The 22,680-nt window shown below is 40.0% G+C and overlaps 1 protein-coding gene across 2 annotated transcripts in view; it reads right to left on the reverse strand.

Annotated features, from left to right (window-relative positions):
* Positions 1-1,812: 1,812 nt before the first annotated feature.
* The window catches only part of katnip (katanin interacting protein), a 126,868-nt gene continuing 106,000 nt past the window's right edge, over positions 1,813-22,680 (reverse strand). For both annotated transcript variants that reach the window (XM_073060829.1, XM_073060830.1), the window contains 2 exons: positions 13,662-13,747; positions 1,813-3,139 (listed from right to left, as the gene is read on the reverse strand). In XM_073060829.1, coding sequence (XP_072916930.1) covers positions 3,084-3,139; positions 13,662-13,747 — 142 coding nt within the window. In that variant the 3' untranslated portion in view covers positions 1,813-3,083. The remainder of the gene's footprint in view (positions 3,140-13,661; positions 13,748-22,680) is intronic.

Genomic DNA, 22,680 nt, shown 5'->3' on the forward strand with positions numbered 1-22,680 from the left:
TATCGCCAAGTATGAGGACACACACAGGGAATTTGATGCCGGTTTCCCTGAGCTCCCTCTGTACAGAACAGTGTGATCTTTTGGTTCAGACATCAAACCAATGTCCTGCCTATTTTCTGAGGGATATATAAAGATCTGAGTGGAGGGAGGTTTCCCAGTCAATATTTTTTTGTTTTGTTGGGAGGATGTGGAAGGTTTTATATAAATTCAACACAAACTGAGGCAATGGCTAATTGACACAGGAATAGACTTAATGCTTAAAAAAAAACTTTGCTTCAGCCATTCTGGGACATGAGTCAACCAGAAAAAAGGCACTGCTTGACCAATGTCTTGTCCATTATCTGCACAATATAATATTTGAAAAGATTATGGCTGTAACCTTGCTGGGCTATCTATCAAAACACAAGCAAATTTGGAACAATTTCAGCTACAGAGATTAATACAGATCCTAAACATTGACAAGTATTAGTGTTACGTCTCACTGCTTACTGCTGCTGCACTGCTCAGATTGCAGTTGCAGAATGGCAATGTCTCAAAGCACCGTCTCTTATCTGATTTTCCACTCTGACCAGGTACAAAAGGGGATAGATTCATGAGTAACCTTGGATTTTTTTCTTTCTATATTCAAACTTTATTAATGCAAAGTTAATCTGTAAAGTTTGGTTACTAGTGGTTTCATTTTCAACAGCTTGTTTAGCAATTTCCCCTTTTGTAATGCAATTTGGCTAACGATTTAGCTGCAGGAGGCTTGAGAGGGAAAGTTAAGGATTTACTAGCTGTTATTGCTGACTTCCAATCAAACAATTCCCCTTTCCTGAAAATGGTTATTTCCTATCTTCCTAGCTTAACATTTGGTAAATTGGTTTATTATTGTCATACCAAGCCATAATGCTTTATATGGTGCGCAGATAAAAATTGTTGAGAGTCATAATACATTTTTTCTGAGGAATTGAGGTATGCTAAACACGGTGATGCCACAGTGTGGCGATTTGTTCAAAGCTGCTTTTCCCTACAATGTTGTTCGGTAAGTCTTGGGCAGTATTGATTACTGATTTCACCACATTCAGCTTGGTAATGATTAATGCTGAACATAACTGCAAAGCTTTATGGCTGCAATGGATTGCCAAGTTAGTTTCCATATCCTGGTAAAGTTCATTTGGAAGAGTGCAGAACACTGACCAGAGGCCCACCTCAGTAAAATCTAGGCGATCTGGAAATTTGAACAACAGCACCTTATGTTTAGAAGTACAAAATATTTGTGTCATGATGCCATCAAATGATTTAGAAAGTCAATTATGACAGAGACAGACTGGTGTCAAACAATTGCTAGCCCAATAGCTGCTATGGATTTTGTTTTTCAATTATGTAAATAACTGCCTTTAATTAAAATCACTCAAGTTTATGTTCACATTTTTTGTTCCAAAAATCCCAAAATCTAATATTTAAGATAAAAGTCTAAGGTTAAAAATATAAGAGTTTTGGCTGACATGTTCTGATCATCGTCATAGTTAAGCATCAGGCTGATTCTGGGTTGAAGGTATTTGCACTATGAATCACTTTTTAAATATGTTTATTTTCAAAAACAAACTGGTGTATTCTGAAATTTGCAGAGAGAGTTAGTTGGGAAAGCTGATTATTATTTATGTCAGAAAAGTTAAAGTGCATGCATAAAATTAAATCTAAACTAAGTAGACACATGAAAAAAAACTTGTAAATGTATTCCTCATCAAATAATGTATTCAAAAGTATTTTTTTCTACCCAAGCAATAGAATATATACGAAAAATAATTACAACATATTGTTGCGATTAGAACCTTTTTTATTTAAAACTGCAAAACTATATTATAAATTTTTCATTAAATTTTAAAATTAGAATTTTCTTTAGTATACAGTTTCTTTACACAATGAAATATATATGTACAATTATTAAATGAAAGGGGATAAATTTTGACGTAGGTCTGACTAGAAAATCAATATAATGCATATTTTAAATTGTTACAAACACTGTCAGTTCAAAAGACAAACATCAGGTATGTGCAATATAATCTATCATATGTATTGTATCTAGCTTTTTTAAAATCATACTTTACAATACTCATCTATTGTCGTGAGATGTTAACAAATAAGAGTTCTCAATATGAGATGAAGCCATTTGGACAGAAATCCTAATAAATACATATAACATTTTATACTTCCCACTCTTAATACCTATTGAATTGTTGTATCATTAAACTACTACAAACTTAAGTTAATAAAATAGGAATGTACACTGTTTAAGCAAGTAGATGTTTCAAGGCCATTTAGTATTTATGTAAGATAAATAATACTACTTGAATGATGATAATAGATATTCTAAAGGCAGGAACATATTTAATAAAAAAACATTCCCGTACCTTAACAAGTGCTAGATCTTAGAATAAATACGTTTAATATATATCCAAGGTGTTTGTAATATACATATTTCAGAATGAGAATTCCTCAGCTGAATTTGATTACAATACAGATGTTTGAACAATTCTTTACACATACATGTCAGGTTTAGAAAAGTACGTTACATCTATCTACTTAACAGAGATGGACAAATATTCAATTTTGATGGGTATATTGATGTCATCACAGTACCAAATTTTAAAAGTTTTGAGGCGAGATCAATATTTGTTACAGCATCAATTCAATTAATTAATGGTACAGCTTGATTGGCACACAATATTGGTGAGTTTGGTATTGTAAAGGCTGCTCAAGATGAAGGCACATTATGGCACTGAGTAAATAGTTTACTCAATGCTACATTTGGCCATGCTACATTTGACTGACAAGAAATAAATCTCAATACGGGGTGATATGGCACTCTCATTTCTCCCAAGAAACCAAAAAGCAATATTTAAATAGTGAGTAACAATTCATGCATGTTAATCTTTAACTCAATATTAGGTAGTCATTAAGTGTACTCAGTCTGCTCCAACTTTGAAGATTTCTTGTCGTTCTTGCTGTGTTTCAGTTATTAACATCAAGAGTGTTATACAAATTCTAATCAAGGAAATAACTAGATATTTCAAGACAATTCACCACACTGAGATTTTTTATCAAAATCTTCTTCTCGTAGATCCCTTGTCTGTAATGCATGTATTTGGTCGCAAAGCTAAAAGAAAGATTAAACTTACATGTAAGTATAGTTTATGAATCAGAATCAGGTTTAATATGACGGCATATGTCATGGAACTTATTAACTGCAGCAGTACAATGATAAATATTGAAAAAGTAAATGAATTACAGTAAGTATATGTAGTTAATTTAAGATAGTGCAAAAACAGAAATAATAAAAGAATCCAAATAAAGTATAGCATAACTAAAGAAATGAGGGACCAATGTCGTAAAATGACTTCCTTACATTCTACATCCTTTTCCACTAAATGCTGATGTAAATTAATTAGTTAAATGTCTATTTCCTTACTTTAATAAATGTTAACTGCCTTTGAAAATTCATTTTTGCACCCAAGCATCCATTTTTATATGTGTTAATTTTAATGTACCATACACATTTTGCAATCTCCTTTCTTTCAGCTCTATTTCTGGAAAATGGGGTTGAGAGAGATAATAACTCGGCTATGATAGAAAGACAGAGCAGATTGAATGGCATAATTCTGATCCTATGACTTCTTTGTCAGATTTTATCATCATTTTTGTTGCCAGAATTTGTACATGCTTTGTTTTAGAGTTCTATTCTTTTTACCTCCTTCGTAGTCTGATGATGTGATATTTAGCATGTAGGGCATTAATCCTCTCAGGATAAATTGCTTTTGTTTCAAGGTAAAATCAATTATTTCACTCGCTAATTTTCCTAATTTATCACAGCCAGTCTTGTCTCATCACGTGGGAATTAGTCTTGTCTAAATCTAGAATGCTTTGTAGTTCTCCCTAACCAACAATACATACAACTTAATATGATTGTACTCAAGTATTTATGAATAACTAAATCTCACTTGTCATTAAAGCTAACATGGTCTTCCACTTTATCTGAGCCAGGCTGAATACATTTTTCATTACTTTTCTATGTTTTATTCTACCCAAGAAATCTTGATGCCTAGAACTGCAGAATTGGCTAAAGGGCAAACTTACAAAATTTCCAGTGAACAAATTTACTTGATCCTGGATAATATATCACAATACACTGAAAAATTCATAGCTTTACTTTTGAATCAAGGCATAGCCACATGGAAAATGACAGAGCCCAGTAACTATGGAAGTAGGGAAAAGCTTTTTTTGGAAACCGCAGAATACGTTCTGGCAGTTTACAAGAACTTTAAGTCAGAGTAGGTTAAATGGCCCTGAGAATCTATACTATTATTAGAAGATCACAGACTATTCCAGAGCTCATCTACTCTCCTGGCTGATTTTCAAATCACTAGATTTACAGAGTATCCCAAAATCTATCTATTTCAGAGTTGAATTTAGGGCCTTGGCAGTTTGAAAGCAAGACTGTCAACAGTCAAACAATTACACAAAAAGATTTTTAAGAAATCAGAAACAGAATAATTCTGATTTCTGGGGTTGGATAATAGAGATGGGAAGAGGAAAAGCCATGGAGAGATTTGATAAAAGAATGAACACTAATTAAGCTGGAGCTTAATTGGCACCAATGATGGTCAACAAGCCGAGAGATGATAGGTGAACGACCTGGCATAAGTTAAGATACAGGCAAGGAGGTTTGAATGATATCCCAGGGATCCAAGTCCCAAATATCCTTAACCCTTTCATTCTACGGGGCCAGGAAATTCCTGAGATTTACAAATTTCAATCCTAAATTCCTACTAGTTCTAGATTCTACAAATTGAAGAAACAGTCGCTCACCATGTACTTTGTCAATCCCTCTCAATCTTTAAAGTTTCATAAGATTACTAACTGGCAATGAATATAAATTAATCCTAGTTCATCTTTCCTCAGATTACTATCTACTGATTCCAGAAATCAACCTATTCAGTGTCTGCCACAATTATCCCAGAGCAAGCATATTTATGCTGCAGATCAAAAATTGAGGATCGTCTCATAAAAGCAATTGCTTTCTAAATGCACTTTAACTTTATGCCTCATACCCAGATATCTCTTCTCATTTAAATGGCTTATTGTAGCGGGGTGCTACGCGCAGCGCTGAAATTACGACACGGAGTCGATAAACTGCAGCCACAGAATCAGTTTATTTCAAAAACACAGTCTTGCTTTAAAGCCTGTCTCCCCCACTCGATACTTCGAGAGGCACGTAACTGAAACCCCTTGAGGCTATCTCCCTTTGTCTCTGGCTAATTGTCAGCCGGTTCGAGTGAGCTAGTAATTGGGTTGCCACATTATAATCATTTAAAAATGTAATTTTTTCCCATTTTACAGCGAAGTGAATGACTTTACATTTTGCTATAGAATCTGCTACCTCCTAGTCCAGCTGCTTAATCTATCTCTCTGAATAGATTTCTGGCATCCACCAGTTTGTTTTGTACCTTTCCCGGATCTGAATATGTAGCAGACTTTAAATCCAAGCAAACAGCATTGATTGAAGATAGTTGATGCTTAGTGCTGATTTTTGTAGATCTCCTTTAATATCAGGCTGCTGCACTTCAAGCACCCAGTTTTTCCCTAACATACTTTCTATTCTCTATCATGTGCCTCATTTTATGCATCAAACATTTGTGTGATATCCTATCAAACACATTTAAGGTCCAGTATCCAGAAATTCATCTTTCTACTCAGCTGTTACAAATACTAGCTGTTACATTCTAACCTGCTGCTGAAATTTAGCTCCTTTTAAGTCAGATTTATGTTATGAATTATGTCAAGGTGATTAAAGTTTTACACAATTGTCATATCTTCAGATTCAGATTATTTATTACATGTACATTGAAACATACAGTGAATGCGTTGTTTGCCACACATTCTGGTGCCAACATAGATGTTCAACAGCTTTATTAAAAGTTCATAGATCTTGTCAAAACCCCTCCACAAGTTAGACTCATCCCACTTGTGTTTATTGACTCTTACTATAATCCTGCTACTAACTATAGCTCAAGCTGAAGTTTATTATCATTTGACTATACAAATTAAACATCCTTCCTTGGTTCACCCACAAAACATATATTAGACCACACAAAATATTACCACAAATAAGTTACTAAAATATAATTCAAAATGCCTGTAGTATGCAGCACAGGTAATCAGTAAACAATAAACAGCTCACTGTCAAAGTGACAAAATCTCGGTAGTGGCGAGTATTCATTAGTGTCACAACCTGAGGGAAGCTGTTACAAGTCTGGCAATCTTAGTCCTGATGCTCCTGTACCTCTTTCCTAACAGTAGTGGATCAACAAGATTGTGGGATGGGTGGTAGGGATCCTCCACAATGTTTTGGGCTGTTCTGTATACAATGCTCCCAGTAAATATTACAAATGGGTGGAGGGAGGGGGTTGGAAGGAGCCCCAGAATTCTTCTCGGTGGCTTTTACTGTCCACTTTAAGGTCTTGCAGCTTCTGTATCACACAATGATACAGCAGACTCTCAAAGGTACTCCTATAGAAAGTTGTTGGAATGGGGACGGGGAGACACACACACCTCAATCTTCTTAGGAAGTGTAGATGCAGCTGTGCATTGTTGTCTAGTGAGGAGTTGTTGTTGTTAGATCCATTACGTGCAGACCAAGGAACTTTGTGCTCTTCACTCTCTCCACGGCAGAGCCATCGATGTGCAATGGGGAGTTGTCCAACTGTGCCTTCCTGGTCCACAATCATCTCTTTTGTCTTGCCCATGTTGAGACTTGGATTACTGTTCTCACACTGTTTGACAAGCCTCTCTGTCACACCTTTGTTGCTGATGAGGCTGACCGACCACTTCGTGTCATCAACGAACTTGATGATGCAGTTTGAGTTGGATTGGGCAGTGCAGTTGTAAGTCAACGTGCTGAGAACATAGCCCTGAGGGGCACCAATGCTCAGTGTGATGGAATTTGAGATGTTGCTGTCAACTCAGACTGACTGAGGTCTTTCCATTAATGTCCAAGATCCAATTACAGAGAGAGTGTTTGGTCCCAATGAGGATGGGAGTACTCTCACTTTGCCTGTACTGATTGTCCTCTAGAGATATTTCACACTACAGCCCTCATATCCTTTATTAATGGAGCTGCAACCACTCTTTTGCCCATTTTGTTTGCCAAATACAAACAAGATTTTATCCATTTTATGCTTCAACATCCTCGATATTGCCACTTCGAATTTTTAAATTTTGTTAACATTTATCTTTAAATAGCAAGCTATCACTCTCGTTTAAATTTCTCAACTCATTTTATGAACACTATGGAAAAATGTTGAATTACACAGACAGCTTCACTACCTTCAGCTACATTCAGAATTTACATACAAAAACCCTCTAGTGTGGAATTATACACTTTACTGCTTCATAATTCCAGTCATTTTCTTATTATTTCTTAGCCTATCTAAACAGATGTCCATGTTCTGTCTCCCCTGAACAATTCCAAATTGAGTAAACCCTCCCCTATCTCAATCTCACTGAATCTATCTCTGGAGACAGAATATGTCTATTCTAAAGACACAGGCTCTCACAGCTACCTTGACTATGTCTCTTCTCACCCTGTTACTTGTAAAAACGCCATCCCCTTCTCTCAATTCCTCCACCTCCACTGCATCTGCTCTCAGGAGGAGCCTTTTCATTCTAGAACGAAGGACATGTCCTCCTTCTTAAAAGAAAGGGGCTTCCCTTCCTCCACCATCAATGCTGTCCTCAACCACATCTCGTCCATTTCATGCACGTCTGCTCTTACCCTATGCTCCCGCCACTCTTGTCCTCACCTACCACCCCACCATACTCCGTGGCCAGCACATAACTCTCTGAAGCTTCTGCCATCTCCAACAGGATCACATCACCAAGCGCATCGTTCTCTCCACCCTGACTTTCTGCTTTCCACAGGGATCACCCCCAGCGCAACTTCCTTGTCCATTCGTCCCTCCCCACTGATCTCACTCTTGGCACTTATCCTTGCAAATGAAACAAGTGCTACACCTGCCCCTACACTTCCTCCCTCACTACCAGTCATGGCCCTAAACAGTCCTTCCATTTGAGGCAACACCTCACCTGAGAGTCTGCTGAGGTCATATACTGTGCTTGGTGCTCCCGGTGTGGTCTCCTGTATATTGGTGAGACCAGATGTAGATTGGGAGACGGCTTTGCTAAGCACCTATGCTCCGTCCACCTGAAAAGTGGGATCTCCAGTGACCACACATTCTAATTCCACTTCCCATTCCCATTCCGATATGTCCATCCATGACCTCCTCCACTGTCGTTATGAGGCCTCATTTATGTTGGAGGAACATCACCTTATATACTGTTTGGGTAGCCTCCAACCTGATGGCATGAACGTCGATTTCTCTAACATCTGGGAAGGCCTCCCCTCTCCTTCACCATTTCCCATCCCCTTTTCCCTCTCTCACCTATCACTGTGTGTTTCTCTCTCCCCTCCCCCCACCGTTTAAATCTACCCCTCAGCTTTTTCTCTCCAGTCCAGTCGACTGTACTCTTTTCTTAGATGCTGCTTGGCCTGCTGAGTTCCTCCAGCATTTTGGATCTGTTGATCGTAATTCCAAATTTAGTATTGGTTACATCAACTACATTAGCCAGATATACCAGTTTCCCGTCTGTTTATAGAATACATTCCTTTCATTTTTTAAACCTATTACACGATTGTTTTACACCTTTGTGTTTTTCTGATATTCATTTCACTCATATTTATTTTCAGTTTATTAAAAATAGTATAATAGTTGGCTTTTTTCCTCTAATTTTATGACTAAACATTATGGTCATCAGATCCCTGATATTCCCCTTAATTTTTTTTGCCTAGTTATTTGTCAAAATGAAAATCTATAGCTGCATTTTCACCTGATATTTCCAGTGAATATTAAGGATGACCAGTTTTGTGGATCCTCCCTCTGACTCCAGTTCTTACCTGTACCGGGTTTTCACCACCCCCTCTGACCTTCCTCTCTGAGGCAGAACCTTCCATCCTCAGTTAAGTACCTCAGCTTTGTTCCACTGCGCCCACACCCCAGTGAGTTCTGCACCCGTCATGACGCTGAGCTCTTCTTCCACCACCTCCATCTTCAAGCTTATTTCTTTAGCAAGGACTCTGCACCTCACACCAATGATCCTTCTCTCTCTCGTCTTCAACCTTCCTCCTCTTCCTGGACATCCCACTCCAGTCTTCTGCCTGCTCTGGAACCTTTTTATTGCCAACTGCCGATGGGATATCAACTGTTTCGACTTCACCACTTCTCTCTCCAATTCCAACCCCACTCCTTCTGAAAGCTCGGCTCTCCCCTCCCTCCGCACCAATCCTAACCTCCCCATCAAACCGGCAGATAAAAGGGGTGTTATACTAGTCTGCCGAACTGACCTCTACCTTGTTGAGGCCCAGCGACAACTGTCAGATACCTCCTCTTACTTACCCCTCGAACAGGATCTCACTAAGGAGCACCAGCCCATTGTCTCTCACATCGTAACTGACCTTATTATCACTGGGGATCTCCCATCCATTGCCACCAACCTCACAGTTCCTGCACTCCACACCTCCCATTTCTACCTCCTTCCCAAGATCCACAAACCTGCTGGCCCAGGTAAACCCATTGTTTCAGCCTGTTCCTACCCGGCCTCAGTCTCCAGGATGTAGTGTGGTGGTCACTTGCTGCTTGTTCTTTCTTCCAGCCAATAAAAGCCTATATCTCACCTCACGTCTCCAAGAGTTATTGATAGTGCATCAATTTTATTGGCTGGAAGAAAGAACAAGCAGCAAGTGACCACCACACAACATCCTGGAGACTGAGGCCGGGGCTATGCCTCCAATCGCCTTTATACCGGGGTCTGTGGGAGGAGCCACAGGAGCAGTCAGCAGGGGGGCGAGTCCAGACAGGTATATGTAGTTCACCACACTCCTCTTACTTACCCCTCGAACAGGATCTCACTAAGGAGCACCAGCCCATTGTCTTTCACATTGTAACTGACCTTATTATCTCTGGGGATCTCCCATCCATTGCCACCAACCTCACAGTTCCTGCACTCCACACCTCCCGTTTCTACCTCCTTCCCAAGATCCACAAACCTGCCAGCCCAGGTACACCCATTGTTTCAGCCTGTTCCTACCCCACTGAACTGATATCTGCATTCTTCGACTCTGTTTTATCCCTCTGGTTCAGTCATTCCTACCTACATCCATGACACTTCACACGCTCTGAATCTTTTCAATGATTTTAAGCTCCTGGCCCCCATCATATTATTTTCACTATCAATGTCCAGTCCCTACACATCTCCATCCCCCCACCTGGAAGGCCTCAGTGCTCTCCATTTCTTTCTGGACACCAGACCCAACCAGTTCTCCTCCACCACCAGTCTTCTCTGTCTAGTGGAATTTGTCCTCACTCTCAACAATTTGTCCTTTGGTTCCTCCCACTTCCTTAAACAAAAGGTGTTGCTATGGGTACTCACATAGGTCCCCAGCTATGCCTGCATTTTTGTCAGCTGTGTAGACAGTCTAAATTCCAAGCCTAAACTGATGTTACTTCCCCACTTTTCCTACGCTACACTGACAACTGTATTGGTGCTGCTTCCTGCACCCATGCCGAGCTGGTCAATTTCATCAACTTTACCTCCAACTTCCACTCTGCCCTCAAATTTATCTGGTCCATTTCCGACATCTGCCCCCCTTTCTCAATCCCACTGTCTCTATCTCTGAAGACAGCTTATCTACTGATGTCTATTATAAACCACACTGACTCTCAAAGCTACCTCGACTTGTTAGATACCCCATGGGTATCTTGTGACTGTCTTATGACCAAGATGTAATTGAGTTTCTTGTGAGCATGATGTAATGGTCTTGTGATGGTGGGGGTGATGTAATTTCCCACCAGTGTGAGGTCACATGATGACATGTTCTCAACAGGTATAAAACGGGAAAGCCTTCTGTGACGCAAGAGTTTTGTGTTGAGTCGTCATTTAATTTGTCAGTTACTCCATTATGCTGCATATTTGTCTCATGACGCAGTTTTGTTTTAAAGTGGAGTTTTACTTTCTACTGTAAGATACAGAATCATTGTGCCAGCAGTTTCGCCAACTGCTGCCAGTTTTGTTTGATGTATCTTTGATTTAATTGGAGAGTGAAGACTTTACCAAAGTACAGGAACCCCGAAGGATCGAGTAAAGTTCAGCGGTTTAATACAGGATTGACCTTATTGAATCCTCGTTCAGGAAATAGTGACCTGCATCTGAGATAACCCCTGCATGTAAGAGTAGAAAGGGTTGTGTAGTGTTATTCGCCAAGAAAAAGGTCAGTTCTTTGAAGCTGTTTTTACTTCCTTTGTTGTGAATCCTTCGGGCAAGGCATATTTCGGCTGGGATCAGCAGTAATGTCACGTCGTCAAGGAATTCGTTACTTCAGGAAAGTCTCTCCTAATTGACTGTATAAATCACTTGGACTTTTGTATTTACCCCTTTTAAGACTGTGTTTGCAATTATCACTTTAAGAACTGTTTGCTAAGTTGCTGTATAGCAGTTAACTTCCGGTTAAGTTAGTATCTTGTTTACTTTTCATGTTTGTTGAGCAGAATTTAATAAATGTCTATTTGTTTATAAAACCTGACTCAATTCTATATTCATTGTTGCTGGAGACATAACAGATCATACCTCTTCCTGTTACTCTTCCTATACCTATCACTTGTAAAAACGCCTTCCCCTTCTCTCAATTCTCTGTGTCCGCCGCATCTGCTCTCAGGATGAGGTTTTTCATTCTAGAATGAAGGAGATGTCCTCTTTTTTCAAAGAAAGAAGCTTCCCTTCCTCCACCATCAATGCTGCTCTCCACCACATCTCTTCCATTTTTGCACACGTCTGCCCTCACCCCATCCTCCTGCCACCCCACCAGGGATAGGGTTCCTCTTATCCTCACTTAGCACCCCACCCCCTTCACCATTTCCTATTCCCCATTCCCTCTCACCTTATCTCCTTGCTTGCCCTTTGCCTCCCTCTGGTGCTCCTCCCTTTTCTTTCTTTCATGGCCTTCTGTCCTATTCAGCCCTGTATCTCTTTCACCAATTAATGTCCCAGCTCTTTACCTCACCACTCCCACCCAGCTTCACCTATCACTTTCTGTTTCTTCCTCCCCTCTCCCACCTTCTAATACTGACTCCACATCTGTTTTTTCTCCAATCCTGCTGAAGGTTTCAGCCAGAAATGTCGACCATACTCTTTTCCATAGATGCTGCCTGGCCTGCTGAGTTCCTTTGAGTATGTTGCTTAGATTTCCAGCATCTGCATCCTCCCCTGAGCGGATGAGGGCCACAATATTCCCAAGAGTCAGGAGAAATGTTGCATTGCTTCAAGTAAGGTTTCAGTACATTTTGTCCACATGGTCATCATCTCCCACCCTGGGCTCAAAAAAGTGCATCTGCTTTGGAAGTCAGTCAGGCATGTGAACCACACGGCCAGTCCAAGAAAGCTGACTGAGAGTTATCAGTCAGTTTTGTTAGCGTGGCCACATGGTTTACAGCTAATCACAAAATACTATGAGAAATTAGTGACTGAAGTATTAAAACTAAAATCATCCTCTGCAGACATTCTTTATTATCCAATCCAATATGAAAAATTGAAATACTTCAAAACGTTGATTGAAAGTTTTACAATTACCATTGTTGTTGTATGAGGCAATCTTTTTTTAAACCATCCTTTTGATTAGATGTTGTATGGAAACATTTCTGTTAGTAACTTTTATTGATTTAAAGATTCAAGCAGCTGAATTTCCTAATCCTGTTCTTGAAGTAAACTCCTCCACTCTACTGTAAAAAGTTGGTCTCTAACAAGTAATCCTAACCAAATCACAGATTAAGTTTTCAAAACACTAAGATACTTCAGGCCGAACTATTACAGCGCTCCAGAGTTCCAGTTCCGGTAAGGAGTCTCTCTACGTCCTCCCTGTGAATGCATAGGTTCTCCCCAGGTGCTCCAGTTTCCTCCCACAGACTAAAGATGTACAGGGTGAGGGTTCATAGGTCATTGTAAATTACCCCATGATCTGATTAGAGTTAATCAGGGTATGGGATCACTAGGGTGGCATGGCTCAAAGGGCAGGAAAAGCCAATTCTACACATTTTGCTAAATAAATAAAGACAGACCCTCCCCTGATATCAACTGGCACTCAGTTATAGCATCTGTTCACTTAATATTTACCAGAAGGTACAGGAGCCTCAGAACCCAGAACACCAAGTTCAGGAACATTTATTATTTCTTAACCATCAGGATCTTGAATCAGAAGGGATAACTTCACCCAACTTGACTCACCCCATCACTGATCTGTTCCCACAACCCATGGACTTGCTTCAAGGATTCTTCATCTCATGTTTTCGGTAGTTATTGCTTATCTATTTATTATTATTATTTCTTTTTTTGTATTTGCACAGTTCGTTATCTTTTCACATTGGTTGTCTGTCCTGTTGGTGCAGTCTTCCATGTACTTACTCTGATTGCTCGCAAGAAAATAAATCTCAGGGTTGTATATGGTGATATTTATGTACCTTGATAATAAATTTATGAGCTTTTGAACTTTGAATACAGAAGGAAAATGAAAACCTAACCTGGGTCAGCAGCTTGCTTCCTCTTGGATCGATGAATAATTTGATGCTCATTAGTCAATTTCACATCTTGATCTTCCACTTGGTTGCTAAACAAAATAATAAAATGAAGCAAGTTAATAAAGAACTTACTTATGAAGCTTAATCAAGTACATTGCTTTTCCCTTGTCCTCATCATGAACCCCAAAATATGTGCCATCAACTTATTATAAAATGCCCAAGTCAAGTCTTTCCAAAACTAATTTTCTTTGTCAGTAAGGAATGTCCAGTATCAAATGCAAAGTTTATTTATGCATTTAGATAAATGTACAAGTAGATTTAACTTACGTTGAAAATTGACACCATCAGGATACAATGGGATGTCTTGGAACCAATCTACTGCTGACTGAGTGTTACATTGCTGATACTGAATATACTGCAAACTTCCATTTTTGATTTATGTTTAACTTTGCCTGAAAATTCTTTTACAAAAGACATAGGAAAAAGGAATAGTGCTGTTGAAAAATCAGCTTAACCGCAAGCAGAGAAAAATTGTGCACATTCCTGGGTGTTTTATCACCTTTTTGGGAAAGTCAATTTATGCCGTTCTAGTGGATCTTCACTTGCCCTATTGCCACATGACATCAATAGTGTTGCAGCATGCAACTTTCATCTGCACTTTATTCGGTATCTGTTGCCCTAGCAGTGCATTGCGTACAAAACTAGGCAGGGAGTTAAACACCTTCTCAAAAATCACCTCAGCCAGAAGCTTTCTTCAAGGTTTTTAATGAAAAAACTTTGATAGAACATGTATTAGATTCAATACAGAATCATTGTGTGCCTGTGAATATTGTTGATTATTCTGACGATCAGTATAAAACCATCTAATATAGACATGCAACATTCTATAGCTATACCGTGGACCAGAGCGAACTCGTGCCGCAATGATAGGTTAATAGTGATGGATGATAAACATAATACTTTCTTCAAAGTTCATGTACCAAACATTTCCAATATTAAGAAAGCTTAAGAATCACAGATATCACTCAAGAGCAAATAAAAAGTGAATGAAGATGGATGTCTTTCTGCTGTGTTTGCGCCAAGTATAAATCCAAATTAACCCACGCAGGAAATGATGTAAAAAAAACTTATGAACAAGAGTGATATTTATACAAAATGAACAGCTCGTCTAGAGGCAAAACAGTGGCCACCAAGTTTATGTTCATGGTCTTCTGCTGCTGTAGCCCATCCACCTCAAGGTTTGACATGTTGTACGTTCAAAGATGCTCTTCTCCACACCACTGTTGTAATGCCTGTTCATTTGAGTTACTGTTGCCTTCCTGTCAGCTTGAAGCAGTCTGGCCATTCTTCTCTGACTTCTCTCATTTCCAAAGCACTTTTAGCCAAAGAACTGCAGTAAGCTCGTGAGATTGTTGTGTGTGAAAATCCCAAAAGTTTTGGAGATACTCACAAACAAGTCCGCCTAGCCCCATCAATCATTCTACCGTCAAAGTCACTTAGATCACATTTTGATGTCTGGTCTGAAGAACAACTGAACCTCTTGACAATGCTTTAATGAACTGAGTTGCTGCGACAACAGATATTTGTATTAACAAACAGGTGTATAGGTGTACCTAATAAAGTGGCCACTGAATGTATAATGTGATTTTAACCTCACAAGGTTGATTTATTCACTGTTTATATTTATGTGCAGAACAAAGTTTTACTTCCCTATTTGAAACTATGCAGTTGTTGTCCTCTTCCTGACAAAAGTTTGCTGCTCAATGGCTGTATTTGAGTTACGTTATATATAAGGTAACTTCATCTATTTCTCCTTCAGCCTGCGATTGCACATAACAAAAGGGCAAGTGGATTTGCCTGTAATTACCAGCTCTCCCACGATCCACGCATTTAAAAATGTACTCGTGTATTACACCTGACAGAAACTGTCTTGGCATCCTCCTGCTAGGAGTGCTGTTTAAAAGGACCTATCTCCTGTGGGAAATATTCTTTACAACAGTCTGCTTTAGTCCTTCCGACCAAACGCCCTTTGCTGAAACAACTTCACTACCTTTCCAGGAATGCTGTCTCACCACCACCAACTCTCCCATTCATTGCAGTATCCACATTCAGAGTCTTAGAAGAAATTAGCCTGGAAAAAAGGCCATTTGGGCCATCTGGTCCATACTGACCACAGCATTCTCCCTGCTAGTTCCTGCTTCCATGGTCAGCCTATAACCCTTCAAATGTCTCGCCTCCATGTACTTATCCAAATGCCTCTCAAATGCTGCATTTGTACTGACTTTAACTACTCCCTCTGAAGCTCATTTCAGGCACTCACAAATGTTTGTTTGAAGAAGTTACCTCTCAGGTCTCTTTTAAATCTCTCTTCTCATATCTTGTATCCCCTCTTGTTTTGGACTTCCCTACCTCGCAGAAAAGACGTATCCATCATTCCCTATCCATCTTATCCATACCTTTCATGATTTTATAAACTTATGTGAGGTCACCCGTCATTCTCCTGCACTGAAGGGAATAAAGACCCAGTGTGGCTAACTTCTCCCTATAACTGTCACTTAGGCCCTCTAGTCCAGGCAGCATTCTCACAAATCGCTTCTGCACCCTCTCGAACTTGACAAAATCTTTCCTATGGCAGGGTGACCAAAACTGTACACAATGCTCCAAGTGCAACCTCACTAATAACTTACATGACTGCAACAAATTCAAAGCTCAAAGTTTAAAAATTCAAACTAAATTTATTATCAAAGTGCACATATGTTACCATATACAGCCTTGAGTTTCATTTTCTTGCAGGCATTTACAGGAGAAAAGAAATACAATAGAATATAACAAAAAACTACATATCCCGCCCGATGCTTTGATTTCCAGATACTCTCTTGTTTATACAAAAACAAAAACTGACAAACAACTGATGTGCAAAAGAAGACATACTGCAAATAAAAATAACAGTGAAAGCATGTGTTGGAAAAGCCCTTGAAAGTGGATCTGTAAGTCGTGGAATCAGTTCAGAGCAGTGATAAATGGGAGTTATCTAAGCCAGTTCCTCTCTTTACAGTCAACGCCCTAACTGATGAAAACCAGCATACTATAAACACCTTCTTCACCACCCTGTCTACTTGAGTGGCTGCTTTTAGAGAACTGAGCACTTTGGTACTCTCATGTCCCTCTGTTCCATAACATCTGTCTGTGCCCTGCCATTCTCTGTACAAATCCTACCCTAGTTTGACTGTCCAAAATGCACCACCTCACATTTATCTACTGTAAATTCCAGTGTATAAGCCGAGAATTTGGCCTTAAATTTTGGCGCTAAAATTAGGGGGTCGGCTTATACAGAGGGTGCCAACTTTGGAAAAACGAATACACAGAAGACAGGTCGTAATTATTGGCTGTTTTTGAGTCAGATTCGTTCCACTGTCAACGCATGAATTCTTTGAATGATTTGTTTAAACTCGCATCTAGTGGCTGGAGCACGGAGATCAAACCACTGGGGATGACTGCAATGTCCGTATTTTCAGCTTTCAATGCTGCTTTTGTCTCACCTGACAAGTGCACTTTGAACATGTCCCAGACAAGTGGCAACTTTTCCTTCCTGACACCTTAGGGATGTCGACGCCACACCTCTTTAACCCTCTTCAGGTAACCGGCTTTGTCCATCCAGCAGTGTTCTTGAATGTAAACAACACCTCGGGGTAATTTTCTGAGCAACCTTTGTTTTTTGTCTCAACACAAGATCACGTCTATTCTTAAATCGGGTCCACCAACTTCGTGTAGCTTTGAAATTTTCGCTGATCTCACGGTGTTTTTCGTCCCATTTCTCTGGTAATAATGTATCCAGTTGATCGCTGGAGATTCACCCACTCTAAAAATTTTCTTCCAGTTCTGGCCACTGGCGTGTTTTCCCACGGTTTGCATATTTTGTCTTTGGCATTTCCCTCAGCGTATCCTCTGCCTTTCTCCACTCTCTCACTTGTTTCTCGTTTACACTAAACTTCTTAGCAGCTGCAGAATTATTCCTTCCTTTAGCAAAATCAACAACCTTCAGCTTGAAGCCAGCATCATATCGCATTCGTTTTAATCTTTTGTACCTAGTGGTCACAAACTCAACACTGAGTACACATACTGATCCTGACACCCCGTGTTACGTTTTAACGAGATTACGATGGGCGCTAAATGGTTTCACGGGGGTTACATTTCAGAGGATTCTTTTCCATTGGAAACCTAATCCAAAATTTCCCTCCCTGATTTATTTATTAAGAATTCACCTATAAGGCTCTACAATGTGCAGGCCTGTTTCCTTAGCAGGTACTGGTTCACAAAATTTCCGGGGTCTGGATCCAGCATAGCTGAGTACTGGCATGTGAGTTCTTGTGATCATTTCTGGTTAAATCAAAACCCTCTACAAAAGGGGTCGGCTTATACAAAGGTAACATGAAAAAGTCACTTTTTTAACCTTGAAAATGGGGGGGTCAGCTTATACTCCGGAATATACGGTAGGTTGAAATTCATTTGCTACTTTTCAGCCCATCTCCTAACTGATTGAGATCTCTTTTCAATTCATTGTAACCTCCTTCACTATTGACAAAAAGCCCTAATTTACTAATTTTTCCTCTATATTCATATCCAAGTCATTTACATAAATAGTGAATAACAAGAGGTCCTGACCTATGGGATATTCAACTAGTTACAGACCTCCAATCAGAGAATTGATCTTCAACCATCACCCTCTGCATTCTATTATGAAGCCAATTCTGAATCTACTTCACTGGCTTCCCCCTAAATCCCATGTGACCAGTCTTTCCAGACCAGTCTGCCACGTGGGACCTTGTTAAAGATCTTACTAGAGTTCATATAGACAACATCCACTGCCCTACCTTCATCACATCCTGAAGTTGTGTAGCCTTTTAATTAAATCAAAATTTATTTTGTTTGAGTTGTCACCACTTCATGAAATAACACTAAATAAAATGACTCTTTTCTTTAATTAAATTACCTACTCACAAGAGCTCTTTGTTCCCTGTGAAGACAAACTCTTTCAGGACTTGGCAACATGTCAAAGATTACTGAGGTCACCAAACTAAAACAAAGGACTTCAAACTAAATTTTCTTTGAAGATTAAGTTTATAGAAAGATCATTTCATAGCAGTTCATGCCAAACCAGGCTTACAATTTTCAATAAAAAGAAACTGAAAATCAAGCACAACAAGGTCATGGCCCGATATACTCTTCACAGATACTTCATAGAACATTCTAGTTATGTTGCAAGGCACAACAGCTTTTCCATTTAAAGCACAAGGGCAAACAGTAATTTATCAAATATATCACTGCTCTTTGTCATTGATCTAAATCCTGGAAATCTCTATGTGCAAGTAATTTCACTAGAAGAACCTCAGCAGCTCAAGGTGCTGACTCACCAACACCCTCTCAACGGCAGTCAGTGATGGGCAATAAATGCTGGCCTTGCGTTTATACCCACTTCCCCATAGAGCATAAATCAAAACATATTTTTCATCGCTTCTTTTTCATGACCTAAAGGTCAGAGAAGACACTTCAATAAACCTGCATTGACAGCTAAGAAACTGTTCATGAAACGTACATGAAGTTGGACCCTGCAGTCAGAGTCCTCTGAATGACACCTCAAACCTCAGCAACAACTGTTTACTATCAAATTTAGAAATATTTACTTCTTTCTGCAGTAATACAAAATTCTCAGCATCCTTCAATGCATAATATTCTAGATTATATGAGATTAACCTTCTCACTTTTTGATGCCATTTTTGCGGAAGTGCTAACCAACCGATTTCCAGTTAACTTGCAGATTGACATTGTAAGTGCTGTCCTCTAATCAATTACTATTCTGCTTACAACATAGTCATCCAAAAAAGTCATCTTGGATCTCTCTATTGTTGCAAACTACTGGCTCCATCACTTATAGAAACATAGAAAACCTACAGCACAATACAGGCCCTTCGGCCCACAAGATTGTGCCGAACATTTCCCTACCTTAGAAATTACTAGGCTTATCTATAGCCCTCTATTTTTCTAAGCTCCACGTACCTATCCAAAAGTCTCTTAAAAGACCCTATCATATCCGCCTCCACCACCTTTGCTAGCAGACCATTCCACTCACTCACCACTTTCTCAGTAAAAAAACTTACCCCTGACATCTCCTCTGTACCTACTCCCCAGCACCTTAAACCTGTGACCTCTTGTGGCAGCCATTTCAGCCCTAGGAAATAGCCTCTGACTATCCACACGATCAATGCCTCTCAACATCTTATACACCTCTATCAGGTCACCTCTCATCCTCCTTCACTCCAAGGAGAAAAGGCCGAGTTCACTCAACCTATCCTCATAAGGTATGCTCCCCAATCCAGGCAACATCCTTGTAAATCTCCTCTGCACCCTTTCTATGGTAACCACATCCTTCCTGTAGTGAGGCAACCAGAACTGAGCACAGTACTCCAAGTGGGGTCTGACCAGGGTCCTATGTAGCTGCAACATTACCTCTCGGCTCCTAAATTCAATTCCACGATTGATGAAGGCCAATACACCATACGCCTTCTTAACCACTGAGTCAACCTGCGCAGCTGCTTTGAGCGTCCTATGGACTCGGACCCCAAGATCCCTCTGATTCTCCACACTGCCAAGAGTCTTACCATTAATACTATACTCTGCCATCATATTTGACCAACCAAAATGAACCACTTCACACTTATCTGGGTTGAACTCCATCTGCCACTTCTCAGCCCAGTTTTGCATCCTATCAATGTCCCGCTGTAACCTCTAACAGCCCTCCACACTATCCACAACACCTCCAACCTTTGTGTCATCAGCAAATTTACTAACCAATCCCTCCACTTCCTCATCCAGCTCATTTATAAAAATTACGAAGAGAAAGGGTCCCAGAACAGATCCCTGAGGCACTCCACTGGTGACTGACCTCTATGTAGAATATGACCCGTCTACAACCACTCTTTGCCTTCTGTGGGCAAGCCAGTTCTGGATCCACAAAACAATGTCCCCTTGGATCCCATGCCTGTTTACTTTCTCAATAAGTCTTACATGGGGTACCTTATCAAATGCCTTGCTGAAATCCATATACACTACACCTACTGCTCTACCTTCATCAATGTGTTTAGTCACATTCTCAAAAAATTCAATCAGGCTTGTAAGGCATGACCTGTCCTTGACAAAGCCATGCTGGCTACTCCTAATCATATTATACCTTTCCAAATGTTCATAAATCCTGCCTCTCAGGATCTTCTCCATTAACTTACCAACCACTGAAGTAAGACTCACTGGTCTATAATTTCCTGAGCTATCTCTACTCCCTTTCTTGAATAAAGGAATAACTTTCTCAACCCTCCAATCCTCTGGAACCTCTCCCGTCCCTATTGATGATGCAAAGATCATTGTCAGAGGCTCAGCAATCTCCTCCCTCGCCTCCCACAGTAGCCTGGGGTACATCTCATCCAGGCCCGGGGACTTATCCAACTTGATTCTTTCCAAAACCTCCAGCACATCCTCTTTCTTAATATCTACATGCTCAGGCTTTTCAATCTGCTGCAAGTAGTCACTATTATCACCAAGAGCCTTTTCCATAGTGAATACTGAAGTAAATTATTCATTAAGTACCTCTGCTATTTCCTCCGGTTCCATACACACTTTTCCACTGTCACATTTGATAGGTTCTATTCTTTCACATCTTATCCTCTTGATCTTCACATACTTGTAGAATGCCTTGGGGTTTTCCCTAATCCTGCCCGCCAAGGCCTTCTCATGGACCCTTCTGGCTCTCCTAATTTCCTTCTTAAGCTCCTTCTTGTTAGCCTTATAATCTTCTGGATGTCTAACACTACCTAGCTCTCTGAACCTTTTGTAAGCTTTTCTTTTCTTCTTGACCAGATTTATTACAGCCTTTGTACACCACGGTTCCTGCAGCTTACCATAACTTCCTTGTCTCATTGGAACGTACCTACGCAGATTTTCACACAAACAGTCCCTGAACATTTGCCACATTTCTTCTGTACTTTTCCATGAGAACATCTGTTTCTAATTTAAGCTTCCAATTTCCTGCCTGATAGTCTCATAATTCCCCTTACTCCAATTAAACACTTTTCTAGCTTGTCTGTTCCTAGCTCTCTCCAATGCTATGGTAAAGAAGACAGAATTATGATCACTATCTCCAAAATGCTCTTTCACTGAGAGATTTGACACTTAACCAGGTTCATTTCCCAATTCCAAATCAAGTACAGCCTCTCTTCTTGTAGGCTTATCTACATATTGTGTCAAGAAACCTTCCTGAACACACCTAACAAACTCCACCCCATCTAAACCCTTTGCTCTAGGGAGATGCCAATCTATATTTGGGAAACTAAAATCTCCCATCACGACAACTCTGTTATTATTACATCTTTCCAGGATCTGTTTCCCTATCTGCTCCTCGATATCCCTGTTACTATTGGGAAGCCTATAAAAAAAACAGTAAAGTTATTGACCCCTTCCTGTTCCTAATCACCACCCACAGAGACTCTGTAGACAATTCCTCCATGATGTCCACCTTTTCTGCAGCCACGACACTATTTCTGATCAACAATGCCATGCCCCCACCTCTTTTGCCTCCCTCCCTGTCCTTTCTGAAACATCTAAATCCCGGCACTTGAAGTAACCATTCCTGTCCCTGAGCCATAATGGCCACTACATCATATCTCCAAGTACTGATCCATGCTCTAAGCTCATCCGCTTTGATCACAACACTCCTTAAAATAGATACATCTCAACCCTTCGGTCTGAGCGTGTCCCTTCTCTATCACCTGCCTATCCTCCCTCACATGCTGTCTCCTACCTTTCTCTATTTGAGAGCCAGGCGCCTCTTCCCCAGTCAATAACCTGCTCTCTCGAGAAATAAGCACTACTCTTTTTTCTCACCTTGCTTGCAGTGCCATTCAGGCTGAATATATATGTTTTGCATGCAGTCTGCATAAGATATTATAATCAAAAAGTCTGGAATACATGCAAGCCC

Source organism: Hemitrygon akajei, chromosome 11, assembly GCF_048418815.1.
Source record: "Hemitrygon akajei chromosome 11, sHemAka1.3, whole genome shotgun sequence".
Lineage (NCBI taxonomy): Eukaryota > Metazoa > Chordata > Chondrichthyes > Myliobatiformes > Dasyatidae > Hemitrygon > Hemitrygon akajei.